The 27655-nt window shown below is 52.6% G+C and overlaps 1 protein-coding gene across 3 annotated transcripts in view; it reads left to right on the top strand.

Annotated features, from left to right (window-relative positions):
- MLLT1 (MLLT1 super elongation complex subunit) overlaps positions 1 to 27655 on the top strand; it is a 62559-nt gene that overhangs the window by 11100 nt on the left and 23804 nt on the right. For all 3 annotated transcript variants that reach the window (XM_032883738.1, XM_032883737.1, XM_032883736.1), the window contains exon 3: positions 5523 to 5605. In XM_032883738.1, the coding sequence (XP_032739629.1) occupies positions 5523 to 5605 (83 nt within the window). The remainder of the gene's footprint in view (positions 1 to 5522; positions 5606 to 27655) is intronic.

Here is a 27655-nt window from a genome sequence, read left to right as displayed (position 1 = left end):
TTTGCCGTCACCCTCCCCCGTCTGCTCCCCTTCTGTCTGGGGTGGCCCCGGCGGGATGTTTCCATCCACCATTAAGCTGTTCATTTCATCTTTGTGTCCCCCTCCCCCCGCCCTGGGCACCCGAAGTGACACGAACGGCAGTCTGCAGTTCCCATGCACTTGCTCTGTGCTGTGCTCGTGGCAGCCTTGCTGCGTGGGTCCCCCCAGAATCCCTGCAGGCAGATGTGCTCACTGGGGTTCAGAGAGGCCCTGTAGCCCGCGGCGGTCACGTGGAGGCGGCACCTGCTAAGTTCTAGGTACCTAGGAAACGGGGTGATGGGTGGGGCGCGTTCTCTGAACGCATCAGCTCGGGGGCAGAGGTGGGATCAGTGGCTGCGGTGTGCCAGTGGCGAGGTCTGTCTGTGAGCACGGAAGCCCAAGCCCGGGGAGCCACTGCCTGGCAAGTGGCCCATCGTGACCATGGTGGTGTTGACCAAACTCATCGTGCCGGTTGTCAGCGAGCCATGGATCAGGTTAAAGAGCGTGAACTTCGCACAGGGCGCTCTGAGATTACACATGGTATACTTAAAAAGTGTTTTTTCAATCAAATGCGTACTCCTAACAGACCCAACAGAAGCTGCGGGGCAGGAAGTCTCCCTTTCTGTCTCACACTGGCCGTGCTGCCCCAGGGCACTCGAGCCCTTTGTGGATTTCTCCTTCCCAAACATCTTAAAGTAGTAGAAGCAAACTTGCTACCTCTCGATTTTCCAAATTAAAACGATGTTTTTAACTTACCAGCTCTATCCTAAACTCCGGCCCTTCTCCAGCGTCTCCTCTAACGTTTTGTAAGTAAGTGATTCGTTTTCAGTGGTTGTCTTTGTGACTTTGAACAAGGAGGCCGACCTGCTGGCCTTCTGGGTCCTCTGCATCCTTGGAGGCAGACCTCTGGCTGCCGGGTCTAACTCAAGGTTTCTATGCCCAGCCACCCACATGCTGCGTGCTTCGTAGGATTTTTCTGTGTTTTTGCTTTTGTTTTCATTTCTTTCCCTCCGTAGGCCCCTTTAACAAATTATACGTGTTACTTACCTTGTCCTTCCTTCCTCCCCCCACCGGGGGAGAGATTAATGTCTTGCCATATGCAGTTTGCTGCTGTAACCTTAACACTGAAAGGATACAGTTAGGGGCTTACTAAATATTTATTGAGTAAATGAATGGGGACAGCCCTGTCAACTTTCGTCTGTGCTTTCTGACTTTCCACCTGGGAAGAGAAGGACCTGAGCACCCCTGTCTTTCCTTGAACCTTCTTGGAGGCTGCACTTCTGCTCCCGTATTAGGGGATAATTCTAGAAGTTGGACACCAACAGTTCTGTTGATTCTGTATCTTGTTGGGCTGATCATTGCAGGATTTCATTTATCCTCTGAGCTCCCAGTCACCCAGAGGACAACGCTCAAGGTTGTGTCAAGGTCAGATGGGTCCTTTTTATCATTCTTGGTTAAAATTTCACCCTGTTTACTTTGCTTCCTGTTTGGACATAACTCTGAATAATTTGCTTCTACCCTCTTTTCCCCCTTGTGTTGTTCTTCAACACCCAAAGCGCTTTCCTTTTTTCACATCCTCTTGATCATTTCCTTTATTTGGTGGAGTCTCCCCCCACCCCACCCCCTGATATTTCATTCTGGTTCTCCGTATCTTCCTTCTCTTATTAGGACTGGCAGCTGTCAAGGCCACCTCCTAGCCGTTACCCTGGGCCTTTATTGCTCTCCTGGGGAGGATCTATTTATTACCCTGTGTTTTGGCTTGTTGTCTTACTGGAGTCATTTCCAAAGTAATGTCCCAAGAGACTAATTACTGAAGCAGTTTCTGAAGAGAGGCACGTGGGACCTAAGCTCTGACTCCTGTGCACTGGAAAGCGCCACTCACCCTGGGTCACACTTGACTGATAGTCTGGTTGGGTATAATACTTCCGTGGAAGACCGCAGTCTTGGAGCCCCTTTAATACTGCTTCATCGTCTTCCAGGGGCTCCGGTGCCCGTTCTGATGCTGCTGGGGGGCTGCCTTGCACGTTTGTCTGCTTTCCTCTAGGAGCACTTAGGTACCTTCTATAGTGTTTCTGGGGTCTTTCTGTTGTTCTTTTTGTTGTTAATGTGGGGTATTTGGTGTTTTGTTTTGTTTTTTAAGATTTTTTTTTTTAATTTATTTTACAGAGATCACAAGTAGGCAGAGAGGCAGGCAGGGAGAGAGGAGGAAGCAGGCTCCCTGCTGGGCAAAGAGCTCCAATGCGGGGCTCGATCCCAGGACCCCAGACCATGACCCGAGCCGAAGGCAGAGGCCCCAGCCCACTGAACCACCCAGGCGCCCCTGGTGTCTTTCATTTTTAACTCTAGAAAGTTTTCTTCTACTTCTTTGACAGTTTCTATTTTCTCTCTCTCTCTCTCTCTTTTTTTTCCGGGGGGGATGCTGCTTTACTCCTGTGCGTCTTTTCATATGTAGAACAGAAACAATTGTATCTGTCTCACAAGGTTGTCCTGAGGTTTAAGCGCGTTAATATGTATAAAGTGTTACGAACAGTGCCTGGCACACAGTAGGTTCCGTATAAATGTGAGGTGCTGTTACTGTTTGAAGTGTTTCTTTATATCTCACCCTTTAAAAATGTGTCTTTTTGCCCTGCATCTTGGGACGTTTCCTCCACTTCCCATTGAGATATAAAATTTGAGTACTCCATTTGCACCATCTGAAAGCCCTTTCCTGCTCCCCAGTGGGCCTTTCTAAAGTATTTTGTTTCTGTTTGTTGGGCAGATCTTGGATCTGAGGACATGGGCTCTAGTTTGTTGTTCTCCCCAAGTTCTCATGTGGTCTCCATATTATTCCTGTTTCTTACTTTCTTTCTTTCTTTCTTTTTTTTTTTTTTTTAAGAGCTTATTTAGTTGAGAGAGATAGCAAGAGAGAACACAAGCCGGGGGAGGGAAAGAGGGAGAAACAGGCTCGTCACTGGGCAGGGAGCCCCACGTGGGGCTCGATCCCAGGACTCTAGCGTCATGACCTGAGCCAAAGGTAGATGCTTAACCCACGGAGCCCCCCAGGCGCCCCTGAATTATTCCAGTTTCTCTGGGTTCTTTCCTCTAGGCGGAAATTCTCACTGAGAATGCTCTGTAAGGCAGGGTAGGCTTTGTTGACCTGCAGGCTTCTGATTGGGGAGTGGAGCCCCCAACTGCAAGATGAAGTCATCAGAAGGAAGTGATCTGTGATGGATGGGGGTCATTGAGGCTGGATCTAGGAACTGAGGCCAGGCTGGCCAGGGGTGAGGCCAGTCATGACAAAGCACCTTACAACACCCTCGAGGGGCTTGAAGTTGGTCCTGAGGGCAGGCGGGAGCCATCAGGGACACTGTCTGGTTCACAGTTCAGAATGGTCATTATAACTGCCCGTGCGGAAGATTCCCAGGAGTGAGCCCGAGACAGAAGGGCTAGTGACATGCTGGGTGGCACCCCATGCGAGTGGCAGGGTGCCTGGGCTGGAGCAGAGCGGCAGGGTGCCGGGGCAGTGGTGCATTCCAGAGTGTTTTGGAGGCAGCTGTGATAGTGCTTGGTGATGGGTGAGCTTGGGAGACGGAGGATTGGGGTGACCTTGGGTCCTTGGGTGGGTGGTGGGCAGCCTGAGTCCTGAGCTGTGGGGTGCTGGGAAAGGGGGATAAGGAAACATCTGTGTTTCCCACCCAGCCCCCTCGGGCAGGTGTCAGAGAAGCAGAAGGAGACTGGCGGGCGGAGAGGTTTGCTGCTTATCTCACCCGGGCTACCTGGGCTTACTACCTGGTGGCCCAGCCTATTGTCCTGGAGGCAGGGCTGCTCCTTACTCCTAGGTGGGCTGACTGACAGACCGAGGGTGGGACACAGCCTGTGTAAGCTAGGCCAGACAGAGGCGCCCTCCCGGCCTCCACCGTCACTCCAGCGCCTGACTTTGCCAGCTGTAGACAGTGGCAGAGAGAATGGATGGATGCAGTCGCCGTTGCACTTGGCAGTGATAGTCATGCAGAGAGAGCCTGCTGTCAGGTGACAGTGTTCGGGGTGCTCAACAGAGGCCGCTGGGGCCACTGCTGGCCTCCAGGGGGCTGTGCTCTGTGCTGTGGCCTGTCGTGGGGCTGTTTGGGAGACCCCTCCCTGACACCTGGTGGGGAGATCAGTCCAGTTGAGTAAGCTGCATTCTCCAGCAGTGGGCAAGGTCCTGCACCCCAGAAGTGTCCCTGTGGCCGGCCACAGGGCCTGGCTCCTAGAGTGCCCAGCGAGCACACTGCTGGGGAGGTGGACTTCGAAGGGAACAGGCTCTCCGGCAGGGCAGGGTGCAATGGGGAGGGGGGAGTCTTGGTCATGGCTCCTGGAGCCAAGGCCACCAACCCTGCGGCTCATACCTACTCTGGTCTGTGGGGCCCGATGAGCTCCTGAAGCCTGAGCCACAAGCCCGTCTCCTGCTCCCTTGGGGTTTGCAAACTGGGGTCCCGTGCAAGGCCTTTCGGCTAGCCCTGCCTCTGGGGGTCCCTTGTTCTTCCAGACCTACCCTGTTGGCCAGTTTTACTGGGGTGGATGAGAGTCATGACATATTTGACCTAATGATATTGGATGAGATGTTTGAGAGCTGAAGATTTTTTTAAAAGAAAAAAACTTACACCATTTTAATTAAAAAATTCCATTATGTTCCGTACACTGTTTTCCAGCAGTTTCTGGCCCACTTAAGAATCACCTGACTGGTGCAGACGTGTGCATAATGGTTTTTCACAATCGGCAGGGTGTTTTCCTGTCTCCCACTAGAGATTGCCTCTGGAGAGGAAAGGGTGGGGGACCAGGGGAGCCGACCTTTACTGTTCTAATTTTTCTTAAAAGCGGGAAGACGGTCTTTTCACGGCAGCATATATGTCAAAACATTGAGGTTCATTCTGGAGACTGTGGTTGCTGGAGGTCATTTTACTTGTACTTCGCTGTTCTTTTTGGTTTCACTGTTTCCCCCCCCCCCCAACTCTGGGGTTAACGAGTCTCTATTTGGTCACTTGGGAATGCCTTTGTGAGGTGCTAAAATGGAACCCAGGGTCCTCCCAGCGAGGACCCGCCATCACCATCTCCCGTCTCTCCCTGCTTCTGTGACACTGGCGCCCAGCTGGGCCTCCCCGTTAGCGTGTTTGAGTGAGCAGCAGGAGGCGGTGGGTACGGCCCTCCTTGCCGGGGACGCTGGGGCCCCGCGGGGTCTGGCACCTCACCTCACTGCCCCGATTCAGTTGAGCTCGTGCAGGACGTGGCTGGCAGTGGCCGCTCTGACCTAGCTCGTCTCACGACCTTCCTGCATCCCTCTGCTGCCCTCCTTCCGTGGTGGGGTCACCTCTCTCCTGCTCACTCCTATGCCTTGTGATGCTTTGAATTCCGTGGGATCCGACACTCCTGGGGGAGCTGGCCTCCAGAAAAGCTGCAGTCCCACCAGGTCAGCTGCGAGCTTGCTGTTGCTGGCGGCTGGGCCTTTGAGTGTGCGGCGAGCTGATGACGCATTTTCCCTTTCTTTTTAGTGTGCAAGGAGCCCCCTTACAAAGTGGAGGAGTCGGGTTACGCGGGGTTCATCATGCCCATCGAGGTGTACTTCAAAAACAAGGTAGGATCCTGGGGCAGCCGCGAGAAGGACACGCCGTTCCCAGAGGAGGAGGTGGAGCCGGGGGCTGCACGTGGGGTGGAGTGTTGGGGTCCCTCGGAGCAGACATCCAAGTTAGGGCGCCGGCGCACAAAGTGGGGCATCTGTCTCACGTGGAAGGTAGGGACTGGGAAACGGCCCATGGGACGGTGGGTGGGGTTGCACGTGGACGCAGCCTTCTCAGGGAGCGGCCGGGCCACATCCCTGTTCGGTTGCCCTGCAGGTGTGTGTGGGCCCTGCGTCAGCAGTGACGTGCCATGACAGGGCCAGATTCCATGGGTGGTCTTAGGGGGTTAGTCACCGGTCGTGCGGCCAAATGCGGAAGTTACGTAAACGTCCAACAGTAGGCGAGCGGTTGGATGTGTTTACGGTGCATCTGTACGGAATCTTCGATGACCCAGTGGGGTGGGGGGGTTAATTTTGGTTTGAAAAAAGCAAGCTTAGGTATATTATTCATAGAGAAAAAGAGGTTCATCAGACATGTTAAAAGGGTAAGCTGGGGGTAGGGTTATAAGGGGTTTTTTGTTTTATTTTCTTCCATGTGTGTTTTTTAAACACCGTGACTGTATATATTTGCGTATATTGTTCTGTTGCGTCCGGGCTGCTGTACCTAGGTTCCACAGACTGGGTGACTTATGAACAAGAGAGATGTGTTGTCTGGGAGTCCATGATCAGGGCGACCACTGGGGCAGGGAGGGCCCTCTCCCGGGTCACAGACATCTTGCTGTGTCCTCACATGGAGGGAGAGGCGGCCATGCGTGGGGTCTCTTACAAGAACATGCATCCCATTCGGGAGGGCTCCAGCCCCAGGACTTAATCATCTTCTGAGATCCCACCTCCTCCATCCATCCCCTCGGGGGTTAGGACTCCACAGAGGAATTTGGAGGGGACACATTTGGACCGTAGCATTTTTTTTTTAAAGCCCAGTGATTAAGATTAGAAAAGCCTTCCGGCAGCCTGCCTCTGCTTCTCACAGGCGCCACCATGAGGCCGTGGTGAGCTTTCTTGGCTCAGAGGTGTGCTTTCCCCCAAGCCGCGCTGACCTTGGCAGCCGGCAGCTCTCTCAGGAAGGAGATCGCCCTGGGAGGCTGGCAGGTGCCACCGCTTGCCTTATGAGTCCCTTGGTTAGCCCTCTCTTCCGCACGCCACCGGGCACCGAGGGCCTTGGGGACTGGTGCTCAGCTGTGCCGACCCACTGGGAGCCGAGTACCACTTTAGCGGGTAGGACTTGGTGGGATTTGGCCCCAGGAGGGCCCAGGTCACAGAAGCCTGGGTCATCCCACGGCTTTCGGGGATCAAGACCCGCGAGGCCTGGGAGTAGCTGCTCTGGAGAGAAGAGGCCAGCCTGTGTGTGTGCGGGCAGGGGCTCCATGTCTCTTCGGCAAGGGCTGAGTGGGGGAGATGCAGGGGAGAGGCTGCCCTGCTGGGGCTGGGCCTGCAGCAGGCTGCAGGGCAGTCTCCCTGGACCCTCCCGGGGTCCAGGAGCGTGGAGAGGGGGCGGGGCCTGTGGAGGTGGGACGGATGCTGGGTGAGTCTGTGGGCGGGGGTCCCTGGCCTTTCTGTTCCCTGGGGGCAGCCTGTGGTGGGGGAGGGTGCTAGTAGCCTGCTGACGGCTGCGGAGACTGAGTCTGTTTGCAGAAAGCCTTTGGTATTCATGTGCACTGGTGTTCTGAGGGGCGGCTGGTGTGGGAGTCCTTTGGTCACCTGAGCTCGTCTCTGGGTTAACTAGATTGATTCCTTTGAGGTTCAGAAGCAGTTTGGGGTCCCCCAGGCCAGCAAGGCTTTTGTGTTTTCTGAGATCTGTCTGCTCTCTGGCCCCTGACACTGGTGGGAGCTGCGTTAGCCACCCCCTGGGCAGTGCTGGTGCCAGCCCGGCTTCCTGGTGTTCCCCCAAGGGCGTGCCGGGAGGCTAGGGCTTTGCTTGGGGAGGAGGTCCCGCACAGAGGCTGCGCTTTGCTGTGTCGGTGGCACTGGCTCTTGGAGTCCTTGCTCCTGCCCCAGGACCTTTGCTGCTCTCCAGGTTTTCTCTCGAAACGCTGGCAAGAAGCGGGAGTGTTTGGTGCTTGTGCCTTAGCTGGCCCCGTTCCTGTGGCGGCTTCTGCAGCCTCTGCTTGTGGTTCTCTCTGCCCGGGCCTCTCTCACCAGGAGGGGGTGCTCCATATCATGTACCCCAGAGAAGGCACGGTGCTCTGGCCGCTGGGAGGGGTCTCAGGGACCGTCCAGACCCTGTTCCAGCTTCTTGGCTGTGAGCCAAATGGAGCCTTCTGGGGGGCTCCCCCTCTGGAGGAGGGGTGGTGCTCAGCGTCGAGCAGAGAGGCAGCAGCGGCTCCGGCCCTCACTGCCTCACCCCTCCTGGTCCCCGGAGCTCGCTGCTGGAAGCCCCACCCCGGCTCAGGGGCCACGCTCTGTCTTCCCTTGGGAGCTGCAGGAGCCCATGGGCGCCGTAAGGACTGCTGGATCGGGGTTGCCAATTACAGCGCGACGCAGAAGCATTTTTTTTCTTTCTTCCTTTTTTCAGCTTCACTGAGGTGTAACTGACAAAATGATAGGACATTCAAAATGCACCACGTGATGGTTTGGCCGACGTGCCCATTTGTAAGAGGATTTTCCCCATCGAGTTAACTAACACATCCATCACCTTACACATCCCCCCCCCTTTTTTTTCCTTTGGAGAACATTTAAGTTCTCTCAGCAGATTTCAGTTAGTGGTCGTGTCATCAGCTGTAGTCCCGTGTTGCACATCAGATCCTCAGGCCTTATTCCATCTTATGACTGAATGTTTGCACCCTTTTACCAAGCCCTCCCCACTTCTCCCGCCTCCCAGCCCTATAACTACTCTCTACTCTCTGTTTCTAGGATTCTCTTATTTTTTTAGGTTCCACACATAAGTGATACTACGTGGTGTGTCTGTCTCTGTCTGGCTTATTTCACGTAGCGTAATCTCTCTAGGTTCATCTATGAAGGATTTTCTTCTTTGGAATCCCAATCCGTTGGGATTTCCCAAGCCCACAGAATATTCCACTGTGTGTGCAGACACACGTCCACACACTGGCCACATTTTCTTGATCCGCTCATCCATCAACGGACCCTTCGGGGGCTCACTGCAGAGGCATTTTTTTCTGGTTTTGAAGCTGGTGCCAGGCCCCCATGTCTCCAAGCCCCTCGAGACCACTGGGGACTCTGAGGCCCGGAGAGGGAGTCTCCTCCAGCTTGCACGGCGGGTTGGCAGCAAGCCGATGCGGCCCAGTGTTGTCTCCCGTCTGGCACGTCTGTTGCTTGGGATTGCGAGTGGCGAGGTTCACCTCCGAACGGCGGCAAATCATTTCAGTAATTAAGAACATTTGTCCCAGAGACCAGCTGCTCCTCCCCCCTTTTATGTTTTGGTCCATGGAAGAACTGCCCGCTGGAGTATCCCTCCAGGCTGAGTTGTTACCCTGTGTTTACAGACTCTCAGGCCACGTATCTGAGGGCAGCCCTTGGAGGGAGAGTCAAGCACCTGGCCTTTGCTGTCCCCTTGCTTGGCAGGTGGCTTTGTGGGACCAGCTCCGTGTTGGAGGATGTTGGGCAGGGCATGGTTGGTGCTGTTTGCTCAGCACCGCCCCCCAGCCTTGTGTGGTGGGGGAGATCGAGGCCCATCATCGAGTCTGGCTCCTACAGGCTTGGAGTACTGTTGGCTGCAGGGCCGCTGTGAGTGGGTCTGCTGGCGGCTTTTCCGCCCCGGCAAAGGCAGGGTCGCCTTTGGTTACTCTGCAGCTGTAGCTGGGGTAAGTTGATCTTTGAGATAGGAAGGGAGTGGACGCCTTCCTGCCCTGGGCCTCAGTTTCTCTGTCCGCTGAAGTTGCGGAAGTTCCAAGTGTTACAAAACCCGGATCGAGCGGGTGCAACTTGCCCAGCCCCCTAGGAGCCTCAGGAAAAGGTCTCCACCGTGCTTCACGGTGGAGTCGGCTGCGTCTCGTAATGCTCCCCTGAGCCTTGCATTGGGACTTCCTCTATTAAGCTTCCGAGGTTCCACCCCTCTGTCCTCCCCCTGGTGGGGAACAGAGGGAATTCTGGGGGACCCTTTGGCCACAGAACGCGTCCTTCCTGCGCACAGCGCCCTCACCTACACTGGGGCATCGAGGAAGCAGAGGGTGTTCTAAATCCCAGTGTGCTCCTTCGGAATCCTTGGGCTTTCTTACTGGGAGTGAGCCGGTGTGCGTGTGTCTTGCAAGAGTGGGGCGGGACCCTGGGCTCCTTGAGCCTCTCTGGTCCCAGTTCCTCTGCCAGGCCCTGTGTGGCGCCACTTCCCCAGGTGACCCTTTAGGGGGCGCACGTGTGCAGCTTACTGCCCTGGTGTGTCCGGCTGTCCATCCCCCGTGGCTTGTAGTTCAAGTTAAAAGTTAAAAGAGTTTTTTTCGAGTCTGGTTTCTCGAGGTAGAGTTTACTTACACTATGATCCTTTCATTTTAGGTATCGTAGGCTTTTAAAATTTTGACTCGTGCTTTCATTTGAAATCTGTAGGTGTGAGGCTGGTTTTTTTCTGTTAAAGGAAAGAAAAGGTCCCGTTCCCAGGCGTAGACTTGTCTCACCAATTCCTGCCGAGGCCCATGTGCCTGGGGCGGAAGTGCCACTGTGAGCCGGTTCTCAGAACTGCAGCACGTTCTTGCTTCAGACCGAAAACTGGCCTCCTCTGTTCCTGGAGGTGGTTTTGCCCCCAGAGCTCTAAAGGATGCCCCTGAACTGGGAAAACCTGGGACGCAAGGCCCACCGTGGGAGGGGCCCGGGCTGCAAGTCCAGTCGCAGGTCCTATGGGGGCTGTGCACTGGCAGGTGCTCTGTAGACGAGGCCTGGAGGAAGGTGATCCCCCCGGTCTGACGAAGGAGCTCCTGGCCACCCGGTCACTTAGTGAAGGCCACGCGGCCACGGGCAGAGCTGGGATTTGAGCCAGCAGAGCCTCTGAGTGCGTGTGTACACCTGTTCCCTGAACACCCAGGGCATCCGCTGCTCACAGATCCTGGCGTCTGCTTACATCTGGGTGACAGGGACAGCCGTAGGCATCATGCTCTGCAGCTGTCTCAGGTGGGTCCCTGCTTCCGAAGGTGTGCAGAGATCAGACAGGTGTGGGGAGTAACATCAGTTCACCGCCAGAGGAGCTCCTACAGGCTTGGAGTACTATTGGCCCCTGCAGGGCCGCTGTGAGTGGGTCTGCTGGCGGCTTTTCCGCCCCGGCAAAGGCAGGGTCGCCTTTGGTTACTCTGCAGCTGTAGCTGGGGTAAGTTGATCTTTGAGATAGGAAGGGAGTGGACGCCTTCCTGCCCTGGGCCTCAGTTTCTCTGTCCGCTCCATGGGGCTCCTAGTGGTGCCTGCCTTCCAGGGCTGGTCGGAAGAGTCAGAGAGATGACAAGCACAGCGCTTGTCCCAGGGCCCAGCACGGCCCGGACCGGGCATTTGGTGAGAGCGTGTGGTTACTGGGGCCGTTGAGATGGCGGCCTCCCCTGCTGGTTCCTCTGTGTCAGGAAGGTGAGTGGAGAAAGCGGCCTCCGCAGGGCTGGAGAGGGCAGCATTCCAGAGCTGGAGGGAGATGCCATTCGGCTTTTCTGGTGAGCGGGGAGGATCTATGCCCGCAGCAAAAATAGGCGCTTTCTCAAGCAAAGGAGGTTTTCTTGGGTCAGCCTGAGGGGTTTTCAGCCACTCTTGACCCCGAATGGAGGCGGCGGCGTCTGTGAAATGAAGGAATTCTGCTTCCGTGTTGTTTAGCAGTGGTACACACGTGAGGCCACATTCTGTTGGACAGATAAAGTTCTCCTTTCCCCCAAGGGAACAAACTTGGGGGGGGTGCTTCGTCCTACTTCAGAAGTTGTGTGTGTACACTGTTGAGCATTCTTACTGAGACCACTTCTGACCGCTAACGAGGTGTCCTTTCTGAGAACACTTGTCCAGCTCTGACTCCGTAGCTCTGGCTGGGTGTCCTGTAGTCAAGTCAGCCCTGACACCGTCTGCTCCGAACTAGTCCAGGCCCCACAGATTAAGGACTCGGCCCCAGAGGACGGCCCCCGCTTCCAGTGCCAGTTGCAAGCCCGGCCTTCGAATGCCTGAGTTCCCACGACCCCCTCCCAGGTTACATAATTTGCTAGAACAGCTCAGAAAACTCTGATAAACATTTTCCTTACTGTTGCCAGTTTATGATGAGGGCTACAATTCAGGACCAGCCCGCCGGAAGAGGTGTATGGGGGAGGCGAGGGGGGAGAGTCTGGAGCTCCCAGGCCCTCCCGGGGCACGCTGCCCTCCAAGCACCTCCTGTGTTCACCAGCCTGGTTCTCCAGACTCCATTGTTTAGGGTTTTTATGGAGATTTAATAAGCATAGGCATGATTGGTTAAAATCATTGGCGGTTGGTGACTGACTCAGCCGTCAGCCCCTCACCCATCTCTGGATGTTGGGAGGTGGGTCGGGGACAACCAAGCCGCTCATCGGGATGTGGTCTTTTCTGGCAACTAGCATCCCCAACCACCCCTGTCTTTGACCCTGCCAGGGGTTGTCTCGTGAGAACCAAACACACCCCTGCCCCTCAGGCCATTCCAAGGGTTTTGGACATCTGTGCCAGGAACCAGGAACAAAGCCCAAGTGTCTTTCTCTGATACCACACTTGTCAAAAAAAAAAAAAAAAGAAAAAATCTTTTTTGAGTGAGGTGCAGTGAACCATTTTAAAGTCCGCCCTTTCCATGTCCCCATCGTTGCCAGCCCCACCTTCTGGTAGCCTCCAATCTGCTTTGTGTCCTGCGGGTTTGCCTGTTCCGGACATGTCATGTGAAGGGAGTGGGATGACATGTGTCCTCCTGCGTCTGGCTTTTTCCGCTCAGTGTCGTGGTTGCAAAGGTTCCTCCGTGTTGGCAGCCGTGTCGGTGCTCCGTGTCTTTTTATGGCCGAGTAATGTTCCCTTCATCCTCAGGAGTTCCGTGACATCCCCGCCTGCCCCGAATCCGTGAAGCCTGAGCCACTGTTGCTGGGGGAGGGGAGCACAGGCTTGGGTTCCTGGGAGCCGCGGGTCACATGTTCACCGACTGGTGGATCTGTAGTCATGTGTTCTGGGTGTTTCCGTCCACAGATGCCTTATTTAATGTACGCCGTGGCTTCACCAGCCCTGAGCTCACAGCCAACTGCCTGAGCCCGGCTTGTGTGACAAACATTTTCTCTGTAAGGCACCTCACAGTGGGCCTGGGTTTAGGCCCTCGACAGCCCATCAGCGTCTTGCTTGGGGCCCTTTCAGACCGTAAGATCACCAGCAAAGCGCACAAAAATGTGAAAACCATGGCCCTGGGTATACCACGAGAAGAACACTTGTTTACCCTGAGGGCTGGGACAGGAAGGCCGAGTTTCACCCCGTTCTGAGTCCGCTGGGAAGAGCTCTGGGAGGCCCCGAGTTTTCACCCCTGCGTGCGTGTCTGTGAATGAATGTGAAAGCCACAGGTGTTGATTGTCGGTTTACAAGTAAATTGCAGCGAGGATCCACGTTCACAGATACGGAGGCGTGAGCGGTGAAGGTCAGCTGGGCTCTAGTTTGTTTACTCGTCCCTCTCCTGCTGGACGTGTGGGCCGTTTCCGCTTACTTGCTGCCACGCGTGGTGCTGCCGTGGACATCCTGGTCCGTGTTCATGTTGGAGTTCCGGCTCTGACTTCCGGGTGTGCACCTAGGAGTGGATTTCTGGGTCGTGTGGAAATTCCGTCGTTAACCTTCATGAGGACCTGCCACACTGTTTGCCCCACTGACTGCACCATTTTGTATTCCCAGCAGCAGTGTGGGAAAACTCCTCAGTGCTTGTCATTTTCCATTAAAAAACAATTTTTTTTTAATTGTAGCCTTTCTAGTGGGTATGAAATGGTTATTTGAATTGAGGTTTTGATTTACATTTCCTTAAAGATAATGATATTGAACATTTCACGTGCTTATTGGCCATTCGTATGTCCTGTTTGGAGAAATGGCTACATACATCCTTGTCCAGTTTTGTTTTTTTTTTTTAAGATTTTATTTATTTATTTGACAGAGATCACAAGTGGGCAGAGAGCCAGGCAGAGAGAGAGTGGGGAGCAGGCTCCCCACGGAGCAGAGAGCCCGATGCGGGGCTCGATCCCAGGACCCTGAGATCATGACCTGAGCCGAAAGCAGAGGCTTTAACCCACTGAGCCACCCAGGTGCCCCCAGCCTTGTCTGTTTTTTAATTCAGTCATTTGTCGTCTTTGTTGTTGAGTTACAAGAGTTCTTCCTGTGTCCCGGATAGTAGACCCTTACCAGATGTGTGACTTCACAAAATATTTTCTCCTATCCCATAGGTTGTTTCATCGTGTTCTGGTGACATCCTTTAATGTGTAAAAGGTTTTGATTTTTATGAAGTTCAGTTTCTGTATTTTTGTTTGTTGCTCACGCTTTGAGTGTAAAATCTCAGACTTCTTTGCCAGGTGTGAGGTTGTGAAGGTTTATCCCTGTGTTTACTTGCATGGTTTTACATCTTATATTTGGATGGTTGCTCCATTGGGAGTTAATTTCGATATATGCCACGAGGTAGGGTCCTGTTCATTCTTTCGCTTGTGAGTATTCATTTGTCCTGGCACCATTTCCTTAAGAGACGAAGCTTTCCCCTTTGAGTTGTTTCAGCAACCTTGTTGAAAGTCAGATGGCCACGGGTGATTGGGTTTATTTCTGGACTCTCCGTTCTATTCTATTGCTAATTTTGATTGTTGTAAATTTTTTTTAAAAGATTTACTTATTTGGGGGACAGGGAGAGTGTGCATGCACATGCAAACTGGGTGGGTAAGACGAAGAGGGAGAAGCAGGCTCCCCGCCAATCCGGGAGCCTGACGTGGGCTCCATCCCTGGACCCCAGGATCACGACCTGAGCCAAAGGCAGATGCTTAACCAACTGAGCCACCCAGATGTCCCTGATTGCTGTAAATTTTTTTTTAAAGATTTTATTTATTTATTGGAGAGAGAGAGAAAGAGAGTCCCCAAGCAGGGGGAGAGGCAGGCAGAGGGAGAAGGAGAAGCAGGCTTCCTGCTGAGCAGAGAGCCCGACACGGGGCTTGATCCCAGAGCCCCAGGATGAAGACCTGAGCCAAAGGCAGATGCTTACCCGACTGAGCCACCCAGGCACCGCTCTGATTGTTATAATTTTATAGGAAGTTTTGAAATTAGGAAATGACAGCCCTCTGATTTTGTGGGGGGTTTTGTTTATTTTTTAATGTGGTTTTGGTTCTTTGGGGCCACTGTGATTTCATACGAGTTTGCTGTTTGGCTTTCCATTTTTGCAAAAAAGACCACTAGAATTTAGGGATTGCATTGAATCTGCAAATCACCTGGGAAACAGTATTAAGTCTTCCAGTCCAGGAACATGGGAAGTCTTTCCATCTAATTAGGTTTTCTTGAATCAATTTCTTTCAGCAATCTTTTGTACTTTTCAGCGTACAAGTCTTTTACGTTCTTGTTTAAATTTATTCCTAGGTATTTTATTCTTTTGCATGCTATCATAAGTAGAATTATTTTCCCAATTTTCTTTTGGGATTGTTCATTGATAGTGTATAGAAACACAACTGCTTTTGTATGCTGATCCTGTACCCTGCAACTATACCAAATCTGGCTTCTTTGGGATTTTCTACATGTAAGATGCCATGAGCAAGTGGAGATAATATTACTTGTTCCTTTCCAGTTTGGGCGCCCACCTCCCTTTTTCCCCTTCCTCTCGCTTCATTGCTCTGGCTGGGACTTCATTATAGTGTCGAATAGTAATAGTGAAAGTGGCCCATCCTTATCTCGTTCCTGATATTAAGTTTTAAAACTTAAGGCTGAGTCTTCAGTGTTTTGCCATTGAGTGTGGTGTTCATGGTGGGTTTTTCACAAATGTCCTTTCCAGGTTAAAGAAACCCCTTCTATTCCTAGCTTTCTGACTGTTTTCATCATGAATGGGCCCATTTTTTCCCAAACACTATTTCTGCCTTTGATGAGATAATCATGTGGGTTTTTCTCGTTGTTTTATTAATGTGGCATACTATGTTTTAGTTGTTTTGATTGGTTTTCCTACGCTGAACCACCCTTGCATTCCTGGGATAGATAGCAGTTATACGTATAATCTTTTTTTAGTTTAAATTCAATTAGCTTACTTAAAGCACATCATTAGTTTCAGGTATATAATCTTTTAAGTGTGTGATATTGGATGCTTTATGGATATAAATATCTTTAAGGATATTTTATTCACAGGGACTGTTGGTCTGTTGTTTTCTTGTGCTGTCTTTGTCTTTGGTGTTAAAGTAATGCTCGCTTCATAGAACACATTAGGAAGTATTCCCTCCTCTTCTGTTTTCGGAAGAGTTTGAGCAGAATTGGTGTTAATTCTGGTCTTTTTCCCTAATGACTAAAGGCTTTGAGCATGTTTTCATATGCTTATTTGTCATTCTGTCTGGTGAGGTGTCTGTTCAAAATGCCTGCCATTTTCTAGAGGTTGAGTTGTTTGTTCTCATACTGAATTTGTGAGATTTCTTTATATTTCTGGGTGCCCGTCCTTTGTGATAACTTTCATTGGATGGCTGGTCTCCTCCAGCTCTCGGCAGTCTTGCAAAGAGCTGAAGTTCTTGATTTTGATGCAGTCCATTTTATTGATTTTGGCTTTTCTGGTTTGGGGCGTGTGGGTGTTTGTGTGTGTCTGTGATGCAGTGTGTGCTATTTTAGCCATTTTTAAATGGGCCGTTCGTGTACATGTACGAATCCGTGCAGCCATCATTCCTTTTGGATCTTCCAGAGCTTTTCGGTCATCCCAGGTAAAACCAAACCAGTGGAATGATAACCGCTCCTCCCCCTGCCCTTGGTAACCTCTGTTCTACTTTCTTTGTCTGTGAACTTGCTGTAGGTAGCTCATGTGTGCAAGCGTACGATACTGGTCCTTCGTTGGTGGCCTTTCCTGCACATCGTGTTCTCGGGGCTCACCCCTGCTGTCGGGTGTGACAGGGCCTGTGCCTTTTTAAAGCTGAATAGTATTCTGTGGTGCAGTGTACCCACCACATTTGGCTTTTCCCCGCGTCTGTCTATAGACCCTTGGCTTGCTGCCATGTTTTAGCTACCGGGAACACTGCTGTTGGGAACGTGAGTGCAGAAATATCCCTTTGAGGTCCTGCTTTCGCTTCTGGGTATATATCCAGAAGTGCAGTTACTGGAACATATGGTAAATCTATTTTTAATATTTTGAGGAACCACCGTGCTGTTTTCCTCCACAGCTGTGCTCTCGCGACGGCGTCGAGGGCAGTGGTCAAGAAAGAATTCTCCAGACGTCGTGTGGTGCAGCTTCCCAAGTTTATGTAAATGGCGCGGGGACAGGAGCCGTGGGCAGAGGGAGCTGCACTTCTGTATGAAGCTGGTGGTTATGTGCTCAGTGCTCAAGGGGGAAGGGAAGTGCAAGGAGTATTAGATCATAAATCTTTTCTTCAAACTTCTACTCATAGAACTACTTTCGCAAGATTTCTCCGGTGCTTATCGCTCTGCTGGACAGTAACTGTCGGTGAGATGTGTAGGCAGTCATGAGACCCTCTAAGAATGTAGCAACCAGCTCATATCTGGTCCCTATCAGAACTGCTGTAGGTCAGCCTTCCGGACTAAAGGTGAATGTTTTCCTGCTTCTGTCCCTCATCAATACTGAAGTTTTAAGAACATGAAGTCTTCCAGTCCATTTATGTGCTCTTTAATTTCTTTCAGCAGGGTTTGGTAGCTTGGTGGCTTTTATTGTACAGTTCTTTTACCTCCTTGGTTAATTCCTAAGTATTTTATCCTTTTTGAGGCTATTGTAAGTAGATTGGTTTTCTTAATTTGTTTTCACTTTGGTCATTGTTAGTGTATAGAAATGCGGTTGATTTTTTGTGTTGATTTTGTATTCCGTAACTTTGCTAATTTATTTATTAGTTCTGTGTGTGTATGTGAGGTGTCCTAGGTTTTCGACAGATAAGAGGTTATCATCTGCTTAACAGATAATTTTACTTTTTCCTTCTCAATTTAGATGCCTTTTTATTTTTCTTTTCTTTTTCTTGCCTAGTGCTCTGACTGCGACTTCCAGCACTCTGTCAGCTGGAAGTGGTGACAGGTGTCCCAGCCTTGTTGCTGATCTTAGAGGAAGAGGGTTCAGCCTTTCACCATTGAGTGTGATGTTGGCTGTGGGTTTTCCATATGTGGCTTGTATTACATTGAGGTGGTTTCCTTCTGTTTATAGTTTGCTGAGTGTTTTTTTTTTTTTAATCACAGGAGGGTGTTGAATTGTGTCCAGTGTTCTTTCTGCATTATTGAGATGACCATGTGGTTTTTGTGGGTTTTTTTTCCATATTGTTACACCTCCGATAATTTTATACTTAGGAAAAAAGTATTTAATGATAACCCAGGCCAGGGGCGTGTAGCCCCCGTGGTCCCCACACAGGCTCTCTGAGTTTGGCCTTCCCCTCTAGCCTTTCTCCTGGCACACTCTTCTTTTGCTTCTCCATGGTCCTAAATGCATGTATGTGTGTTTGTCTGCCGTCTGGCTCTCCCACTAGAATGTCAGCTCCAGAGGGCGGCGGCCCAGCAGTCGTGCTCTCCACTGTGTGCTGGCCTCCGGTGCAGAGATGGCACCAGGTAGATATCTGTGGAACGAGTGACTGCGTGGACAGATGGATTCTGGAGGGGCAGCCGTGTACGCCCAGAAGCCTTGGGACCCGGTCGTCAACCCCCAGCTTTTTAAAAACAGGAGAAAGTCCTAGAACAGGAAATTCACCAGCTTCAGTGAACGATTCCGTGGCTGTCTGGTGCCTTCACCATGTCATGCAATCACTACCTGTACCTGGTCCCAAAGTATGTTCTTCCGCCCCAAAGGGAGGCCTGTCTCCAGTGTGACCCTTGGTATCTGGCTCCTTTGACTTGGTGGAACTGTAGGAGCTCATCCACATGGTAACCTGTATCAGAACCTCGTTCTTTTTCACGGCTGAGTAGCACCCCACAGCATGGCTGTCTCCCTGTTTATCTCCTCATTCGTCCGCCAACGGACGCCGGCGCTGTTGGCTGTTTGTGGCTGTCGTCAGCCGTCTGCTGCTGTGAACACATACGTGCGTGTGCTGGTTTGAACACCAGGGTTCCGTTCCTTTGGGCAGATAACCTAGTGGACTCGCTGGGTCATACAGGATTTCTGTTTAACTTCTTTCTCTCTCTCTCTTTTTTTAAAGTAATTTCCTCGCCCATCACGGGGCTCAAACTCATGACCCTGAGATGAGCCACACGCTCTTCCAGCCGAGCCAGCCAGGCGCCCCAATGTTTAATTTCTGAAGGGACCACCAACTGTTCTCTGCAGTCGCTGCGTTTTACGTTCCCACCGGCAGCGTGCACGGGTCCCAGTCTCTGCATCCTAGTCAGTGCTTCCTGCCTGCCTTCGCTTCCTGGGCTTCTCAGTCATGGCCATCCTACTGGGTGTGAAGCGGTATCTCATTTTGGTTTTGAATTGCATTTCCAAAGTGACCGATGAGGCCAAGGGTCTTACTGTGTGCCGGTTGGCCAGTTGCAGATCTTCTTTGAAGAAACATGTATTCCTGTGTTTTGCCCATTTTTTAACTGGGTAGTCTGTCTTTTTGTTGTTGAGCTGTGTAAGAGTTTTGTGTGAATTCCGGATAGGTCCCTGTTTTTAAACGCCGACGGCAAAGCACATTATGGGGCAGAAGGAATGGAAGTGAATGTCCCTGAGTTGGGAGCTCAAGGTCATCTAGGGGGATCCAGGCGGTTGCCCTCTGATCCCGTGTTGACCCAGAAGCCTGTATGAGCTGTGGCTGATTTATTCCTGTGGAAAGTAAACTCGAGCATCGGTTGTGGCCTGGGAGAGCAAGGCTCAGGCTGCCCCAGGACAGGGTGCGTGGTCAGGACAGGTAAGCTGCTCCTAGCTGTCCTAGGTCCAATCAAGGGAGTGGAGTTTTGCTGAAACGCTCCCTTAATGTTGTCTTGGAAGTGGCCAGATGCATTTGAAGTCCTTGTTTCCGTGTGTGAACTACATTTCGTACAGTGGCCGCTCAGTAGAAATAGTTAAGCTCCCCACGTAATTGTTTTTTGTAGCCATATTTGAAAAGGTCCAAAAAGAAACTGGTGAAATTAATTTTAATAATGTAAGTCAGCCCGCTCTATCTAAAACATTATCATCTCAACATGTCATCAATATTTTTGAATTCCTGAGATACTTTGCATTCTTTTTTCATACTAGGTCGTAAAAGTTTGGTGTGTGTACTACACATACTGAATCATGCCAGTTTGGACATGACATTTTATCAGAAAGACTTGATCTGTATTTGGAGGAAGAAGGGGGTCCATAGATTCCAGTTGCTGCTGCCGTCCATAAGGGTTCTCACTAACAGCCCGGTATGGACGGTCTCATAGTCCATGATACTGGTTGTTTGTGACCTTTAATTCTGAATTAATTGTAGAAACACAGAAGAGTTGCAGAGAATGCGCAGAGTCCTTGTGTCCTGCACGCCCGCTTCCCTCATTCTATGTGCCCCGTGACCACGACACTGCTATTCATTGGGATTGGTAGACGTTATTAACAGACTTCGGGTTTCCCCGTTTGCTAGTGTTCTTTTCTGTTCTGGGATCTGCTGCAGGGGCCTGCACGGCATGTAACATCAGGTCTCTTTTGCCTCCTTCAATCTGTGACGGTTTATCTGCTTTTCCTCATCTTTTCTGACCTTGATGTTTTAAAAATACTCTGGCCACGCATTTTGAAGAATGCCCACCAACTTGGGCTTGCTTGGTGTATTTTCATGATTACAAGGGGTTGCAGATTTTGGGAGAAGACGACAGAGGAGAAGAGCCATCCCCGCCCCCATCATATTATCCTAGGGAGGACCTGACGCTGACTTGACTTACTACTGGGGACATTAACCTCGATCCCTTTGTGAAGGTGCAGTCTGCCGGGCTCCCTTGCTGTCATCACTCTCTGCATATTCTGCTAGTTGTTAGAAGCGAGTCAAGCCCAGCCCACACTCAGGGAGAGAGAAATTAAGCTCCACATCCCGGTGGGTATCTTTCAAACCACGCTGGTAACTAGTATCTCTTTGGAGGAGACACACTGAAAGTACGCAATTGACCTGTTTCTTGTTCGAGTTTCTTCTAGTTTTAGCCGTCTGTCAGTGGTGTTCTATGATGCGCTATTTCCTTCATTTCTTTCATTATTCACTGGAATTTTTTCTGTAAGGAAGTGTCCGTTCTCCCCCATCTGTGTACTTATTCACTCATTTATTTCTATCAGTATGGATTCATGGCTATTTGGCTTTTTTCCTTTGGGTTATAATATATATTTGTATATATTAGTATATAATATAATTATGTATTATAATCTATTATTATTTTCAAACTATTCTCACTCTGGCTAGTGGGACCCCCCCCTTGGGGGGCCTCTGTCCCTTTTTGTTATGTTCCCATTGTTTCTTGGGTCCTTCCCTCACTTTCAGGCACCACAGGGTTCTCGGGCTTGCCTTGGGTTTCCCTTCTCTAGCCCTAGAATCAGCCATGTCCGCAGGGGCCCCGCTCCCTGTTACAAAAGAGTGGGACATAACAACCAAGATCTGGGAGTGGAGTGTGCTTTTGCTCCTGGGGCATCACCACGTTTGAGCCTCTCCTGGGACAGAGCTGGGGAGTATGTGCGCGTATCCCGCTGACCCTTGAGTGGCACAAGTTTGAGATGTGTGGGTCCACACTGATGTGGGGGCTTATTTGGATAAATACTGTTCAGGACTATGAGCCCATTTTTTCTTCCTTATGATTTTTAAAGTAATGTGTGCTTTTCTCTAGCTTACTTTATTGTTAAAGAATAGGGTATATGATAATACAACGTTGGTCAACAGTAGGCTGTTAGTTGTTAAGTTTCAGGGGGGTCAGAAGTTTATATGAAGATTTTTGACTGCTGTGGGGGGAGGAGGGAGATTGGCAGCCCTAACCCCGAAGTTGGTCAAGGGTCACCTGTGCTCCCCATCCCCACCTGCGTGTTATATCTGTGTCTATCTGTCGGCATGTAGATCACAGTAACCATCAGCTCATACTGATGCCTCCATCTCTGGTCCTGCACCAACATGCCTTTTCTAGCATTCTTCCGTTGCTTAGATTAACTTTCTCTGAGGGGAGATACCTGACCCTCATTATCTACAACATATTCGCTTATTGTTGAAGTCCAGTGGATTGGGAAAGTAGTTTCCAAATTGCTGACCAGTACTCCTAGGAGAAGTAAATTTACTTGCCAGAGTACAGTGTCTGTGTGTAGTTCCTTTTTGTCTTGGGCCTTCTGATGTCTGGCTAAAACACGGCTTCTTCACTGGGTCATTTATTTATTTATTTTTTTTAAGATTTTACTTATTATTTTTTGACAGAGACACAGCGAGAGAGGGAACACAAGCAGGGGGAGTGGGAGAGGGAGAAGCAGACTTCCTGTGGAGCTGGGAGCCCGATGCGGGGCTCGATCCCAGGACCCTGGGATCATGACCTGACCTGAAGGCAGACGCTTAACTGACTGAGCCACCCAGGCGCCCCCTCCAGGTCATTTTTGGCAGCTCTGCCCTCCCTCGTGGCGCCGTGGTCACGTCCACATGTGTAATGTGGTCAGATTCAACTGTCACAGTCTACATGCCATCTTGGACCCCTCCTCCTGCCTGTCTGGTTATTTTCATTATTGTTTTCGTTTGTTTCGAGTGAAATTCACTCTGGGTTCTGACACGCGGTCATGCGTCTGCCACAGTCGTGTCGTGCAGAGCAGTTCTAGCCCCGGACCCCTGTACGCTGTCCCTTTGCAGCAGCAGTCAGGCCCCTGCCCCCGTCGGTCCCTTGTAAGCACTCCTCTGTTTCCCATCCCTGGAGTTTGGCTTCTTCCAGATTGTCCCAGAACTGGGGCCGCGCGGCCTGCAGCCCTCTGTCGGTGCAGAATGCGCTGAAGAGTCGCCGGGTTGTCTGAAGGCGCAGCTCGGTCCTCCTCGGCTGCGCTGCGGGCCGTTTCCCTGCGTGTGGCGTCAAGGACATCGCGGTGGTGTCCGGTTCTGGGCGATGAGCACAGTTGCCCTAAACATGCCCATATGGGTTTTTGTTAGAATGTGAGTTTTCGGTTCCCGCGTGTAGCGATCCCAGCTGGTGCAGGGAGCGGGTGTGTCCGGCTTTACGGGACGTGTCCGCTGCGCGCCGCGGTGATGCTCCGTGTTCCGGCCTGCGCTCGGGCGACGCTCGTCTCCGGGGCTGTGCCGTCGTAGCTCTCTTCTTGCAAAGTAGATACAGTGCACCTGCCGTAGCGCTCATGCACTGAACGTGCACATTTCACTGGCGTTTAGTATGTTCGGAGTTGGGCAGCCATCACCCCAGATTCCAGAACGTTCCCTCACCCACCAGGAAACTGTCCCCAGTAGCCGTCGCTCCTCATCCTCCCTCCCTCCAGTCCCTCACAGCCACGAAGCTGCCTCTCGCAGTGGATTTGCCTGCTCTGAACCCTTCGTATAAACAGAACCGTGTGGCGTGCGGCCCCTCCGGACTTGCAGCTTCTGGTTAGGGTAACGTTTTCGGAGCTCGTCCGCGTCATAGCGCGCGACAGCACCGCAGTCCTTCCGTGGCTGCAGACACCCCCCGCCCGTGGACGGACCCCGTGTTGTCTGTCAGCTGGGCATGGTTGCCGCTGCTAGCAGTGCGGCATGCAGAGATTCTGCGCTTCTCGGGGGGCACGTCGGCGGGAGCGAAGCTGCCGGCTCGTGCGGTCATCCACGTTTCATTTTCGTGAGCAGCGCCGTACTGTCCTCCGCAGCCACCGCGTTTACTGTCCCCGCAGCCGTGCTGGCATCCCGTCTCTCCACGCCTCTCCACGTCCTCGCCCGCGCTTCCCGTCTGTCCGATTCTAGGCATCCTAGTGGATGCGGACTCGTACCCGCAAACCCAAGCCGAAATCCCACAGCCTGAATCCGTAGAGTGGCCTGCCGGCTGACGACAGTCCGCGTCTTTCCGTGGGTTCGTTTGCAGTTCATGTGTTTCCTTTGGTGAAGGGTTTAGAACTTAGGTTGTTTTGTTGTTGTTAGTTGGAAACAATAAGTTTCCTTATTGTTGGGTTTTAAGGGTTTTTAATATACTTCGGGTACAGGTATCTGAATACTGCGAGGGTTTTGTGGGGACTCATTCAGCAAGAGCTGGGAGACGTGTAGGGAAAGGCTTACTCTGAGGCCTGCGGGTGCGCGGGGGTTGGCGGGGCGGAGAGGACCAGGAGACGCTCTTCCCGTTGTTTTCTCCATCGGTGCCCACAGTTCTTGGTCATGCCACTTCAAAGAGTGAAGAGGTAAACCAGACAAAGCGAAGGGCAGTAAAGCAAAAGTCATTGAGCAACAGCAAAGTGACAGTCCCCTCCTGAACGAGGGAGGGGACCCGAAGGGGTAGCCTCTGGAGTTTCTGAGTCTAGGGGTTTTGATGGGCTTGCCAGCTGTTTTAATCTGATTAACGCTCCTTGCACCCGTCACTCAGTCGGATTTTTGTCACCCATCTACGGTATGGGAACAGATAGGGGATTCCTTCCAGGGTGGTGTAGGAATCCTACTCAGGGTGGTTTTCTCTTGGGAGGGTGGCCCTTGTCCCTGGCTGCCCGCCTTCCAGCTGTGCTTCATCAACAGCAGCAGTGCTGTGGATGCAGAGTCAGGGGCACTTGGGTTCCGAAGGGAGGCTGGGTGGTTGGCAGGGCAAGCCACCCCAGGCGCACTGGCAGGCCACTGGAGTGTGCTGGCTGGGCGTGGGGGGTGCCACTTGCTCTGTAAAGAGCCTCTCGGGCCCGTGTGTGGGCAGGGGATGTGCTGTTAGACCGTCCCTCCGCTGCTTCTGGGTTCGTCTGCCTTTGGTCAGGGCTCCAGAATTCCCAGCAAAGCGCCCCTCTCATGCCCGTCCCAGATTGTGTTGTGGTGCCACGGTCACATTACAGAGCATACCTGCTTCCACGTTTCCGGGAATTAATTCAGTGGCTGCCAAACAGGAAGTACTTGTCTGTCCCAGAAGGGGGTGGGTGGGGCTGGGGAGCTGGGGCGCTTTGGTGTCCACATGGGAGGGAGGCGCCAGAGCTTGGTCTAGGGCATGGTGCGCGGGTGTGGGGCACGGAGCTGGAGGGCCGCTGCCCCTCCCTGAGTGTGTGGGCCCCGAAGACGTGACCTGTGCCTTACCTTCACCGCCCCCCCCCAGTTGGTGACCCCATGATTTACCTGCTCGTGTTCACGGCCCATTGACCTTGGCTTGGAGTTGCTGTTTTGGTTTGGTTTTGAGTCATTAGCTGAGGCCGGCGGCAGGACTCGGCCGTTCTAGATCTAAGGCATCGTTTGATGTGACTTCATTTTCCTTGGGAATCCTCTTAGATCTGATTTTCTCTTTTGCAAAGTCAAGCAGGTTCCTCTTAGTCCCGAGTTTCTGGCTCGGAGTGGTTGGCAAAACCGAGAGGAGAGAAGGAAATCAGTTGTGAAATGGGAAGGAGAGGTTTTCTACACTCAAAGCGACTGTTCTTTATTTCTCCTGCTGCACAACCCCCCACCCCTCCTACCCCCTCACCCCCCCACCCCCATCCCTTGCTCAGCCCGCGGCCCCTCCTGCACCCTGCAGGTGTTTGTCAGGGAGCAGGCGCTGGCCTGGGCTCACTTTGGCCAACTGTTCGGTGGTGAGATGCACCATCAGTGTAATGACACACTCTGGGAGGGGGAGACACCTATCAGGTGTGCACTCTGACTTTAAGAGATAGCCCGGTTTTCAGAAGTGGTCAAGTGTAAACAAGTCCATTTTGGTTATTAGCTGCTAAGATTAGCTGTCCTCCCTGCCCTCCGCCCCCAGCCCTGTAACGAGCTTATTACTGGACACTGAGCCCGCCGTCACCAACTCTCAGTGGCATCTGAGGTCACAGGAAGGGTATTTTGGTACATTTTATTGGGAAGTTTGCATAGTTTTATTTGAAAGGGTTTTTGGTTTTGTTTTAAAGCGAATTAAAACAGCGCTTGCCAGCTTCTCAGCCACGAGCCCTCAGAGGCTTGGGCGCATCCTGGCTGACTTGTGATCTGGGGAAATAGCCACGTGAACTGTGTGGCAGGGTTGGCGACGAGCTGGCGGGGGTCCCAGGGCCACCGAATCCCTCACTCTTCCATCCCCCTGCGCCCGTCCCCACATCGGCTGCAAAGATGCTCTCTTTTGGGCCGGGCAGGGCTTTTCCCACCGGCCCTCCACTTACATTGAGACTTGGTATGTGAGAGCCGGTCTTGAAGGATTGGGTGGAGAGCTCACATTCTCCCCTCCCAGCCTGCCCACACTTCTAGGGTCACCACTAGCTCGGCCCTGTGCCCACACGGGGGTCAGCTTTTGGGGGCTCCACAGAGCTCCGGAGGCAGGCCGCCCCTCTGCACAGGGACCGTTGGCTGGTTCTGGCAGCCCGGGGGTCCAGCCTCACTGGGGGAGTGCTGAGGAGCCGGGACAGGAGGGACTTTGTGCCGGAGCCCCAGGGAAAGGCCGGGGGGCTGCCGACTTGTGACAGGCCACGTAAGTGCCAGCCCGCTGTGTGGCTCTGATGGCCTTTCCCTGCAGCGTCCTGCTGTTCCTCTGTGGGGGACCCCAGAAGCACCTCTGTTTCCTAGAGGGCAGCATCTGGAGCGGTGCAAAGAAGCACCTCGTAAGAGCACATGTGCGTGAGCAGAGGCTCGGCCTGATCCCGGGACGCGGGGAGGGACGGTCCACCCTCCGGCTTGGCTCCCTAACCAGTGCCTTTTCCTGGGCTCCTTGAGAAGGGGATGGAGGAGTCCACCTGGAGTCCGCTTCCCTGAGAGTCTTCCCCGACCGCTTGCCGCATTTCCTGTGAAGGCGGGAATCACGGAACAGAGTCATATTGCTCAGTCGCCCCCAGAGTGAGGGAGAGGGGCAGGTGAGGGCGGTCGGGCAGGCCGGACTGTCACCATGAGGCCACCCCAGGCTCACTCAGGGTGCAGCTCTGGGCTCCCGCGGCCTCGGGTCTGACCGTTCATCACGGCCGAGCCGCTGTGTGGCAGGCGGAGGCGCGCCCGACGGACGCCCTTCCCCGCCAGAGGCGCGGTCTCTTCTCGCTCCTCACCTTGTACACCCGGAAGACTGTGCTTTTGTTTCCTCCCCTCACTGAGGCTCAGAGCGGTGGCGTGGCTTGTCCAGGGTCTCACAGTGAGTTGGTGGCAAGGCTGCTCTGGCATCCAGAAGGTCTTGGACCCCAGAGCCCACGGTTTTCGGCCCACATTGCCCTGTTTTCCTTAAGTCTTTTAAAGTCATTTTCCCGCCCCTAACTACAGAGGTGACGTGTGTGGGCAGCGGGAATCGCGGTCCTCTCTCCAGTCTGTCTCCTTGAAGTCACCACTGTAAGCAGTTAGTGATGTCCTTCCAGAAACAGTTTTTTCTGTGGGGCTTGTGTATGCGAGAGACAGGGAGGGAGGGAGATGCATTTTAAAACACATCTCTGTGGACCCCCCACATCGGCGCCCCGAACTCTGCCTCATTGTTTACGATGGCTGTGCAGCGCTCCCTCTAGCTTAGACGGGCTGTAATGTCCCTGACGGCTCCTGTGGAGGGACACTGGGCACCTCGTGGCCTCTCACTTCGGGCGTGCCTCAGTGACCCTCCTCAAACCTCGGAGTCCTAGAAATGGAATTTTAGGTTTGGTGGTGGCGGCTGTGCATTGAGCTGCCCTTGCTCTTTCCTGGGCGCCCCTGCTGTCCCCTGCGGGCGCACCGTGGGAGCCGGGGGCCCGGACGTGGCAGGGCTGTGTCCACAGGAAGACGCCAGAGGCCGTGGTCCGTGGACTCGAGTGCCTGACCTTTGTTGGTTCCACGTGGCCTTGACAAATGATTAAATGCCACCAAACCTCAGTTTCCTCTTGTGACGTGTGGTGAGAGCAGTGACTAAGTCACAGAGCATTTGTGAGCGGGAAGTGAGGGACTGGGTAAAGCCTGTGGCGCAGCGCCTGGCCCCAGGACGGCTCCCTGAGTGGTGCTGGCGGCAGCGTGGCCGCTTGAA

The sequence above is a fragment of the Lontra canadensis genome, unplaced genomic scaffold (assembly GCF_010015895.1).
Source record: "Lontra canadensis isolate GAN:19392208 unplaced genomic scaffold, GSC_riverotter_1.0 scaffold88, whole genome shotgun sequence".
In the NCBI taxonomy this organism is placed as follows: domain Eukaryota; kingdom Metazoa; phylum Chordata; class Mammalia; order Carnivora; family Mustelidae; genus Lontra; species Lontra canadensis.
The sequence above is the reverse complement of the archived record's forward strand: the minus strand, read 5'-3'. Positions and strand labels throughout refer to the sequence as shown.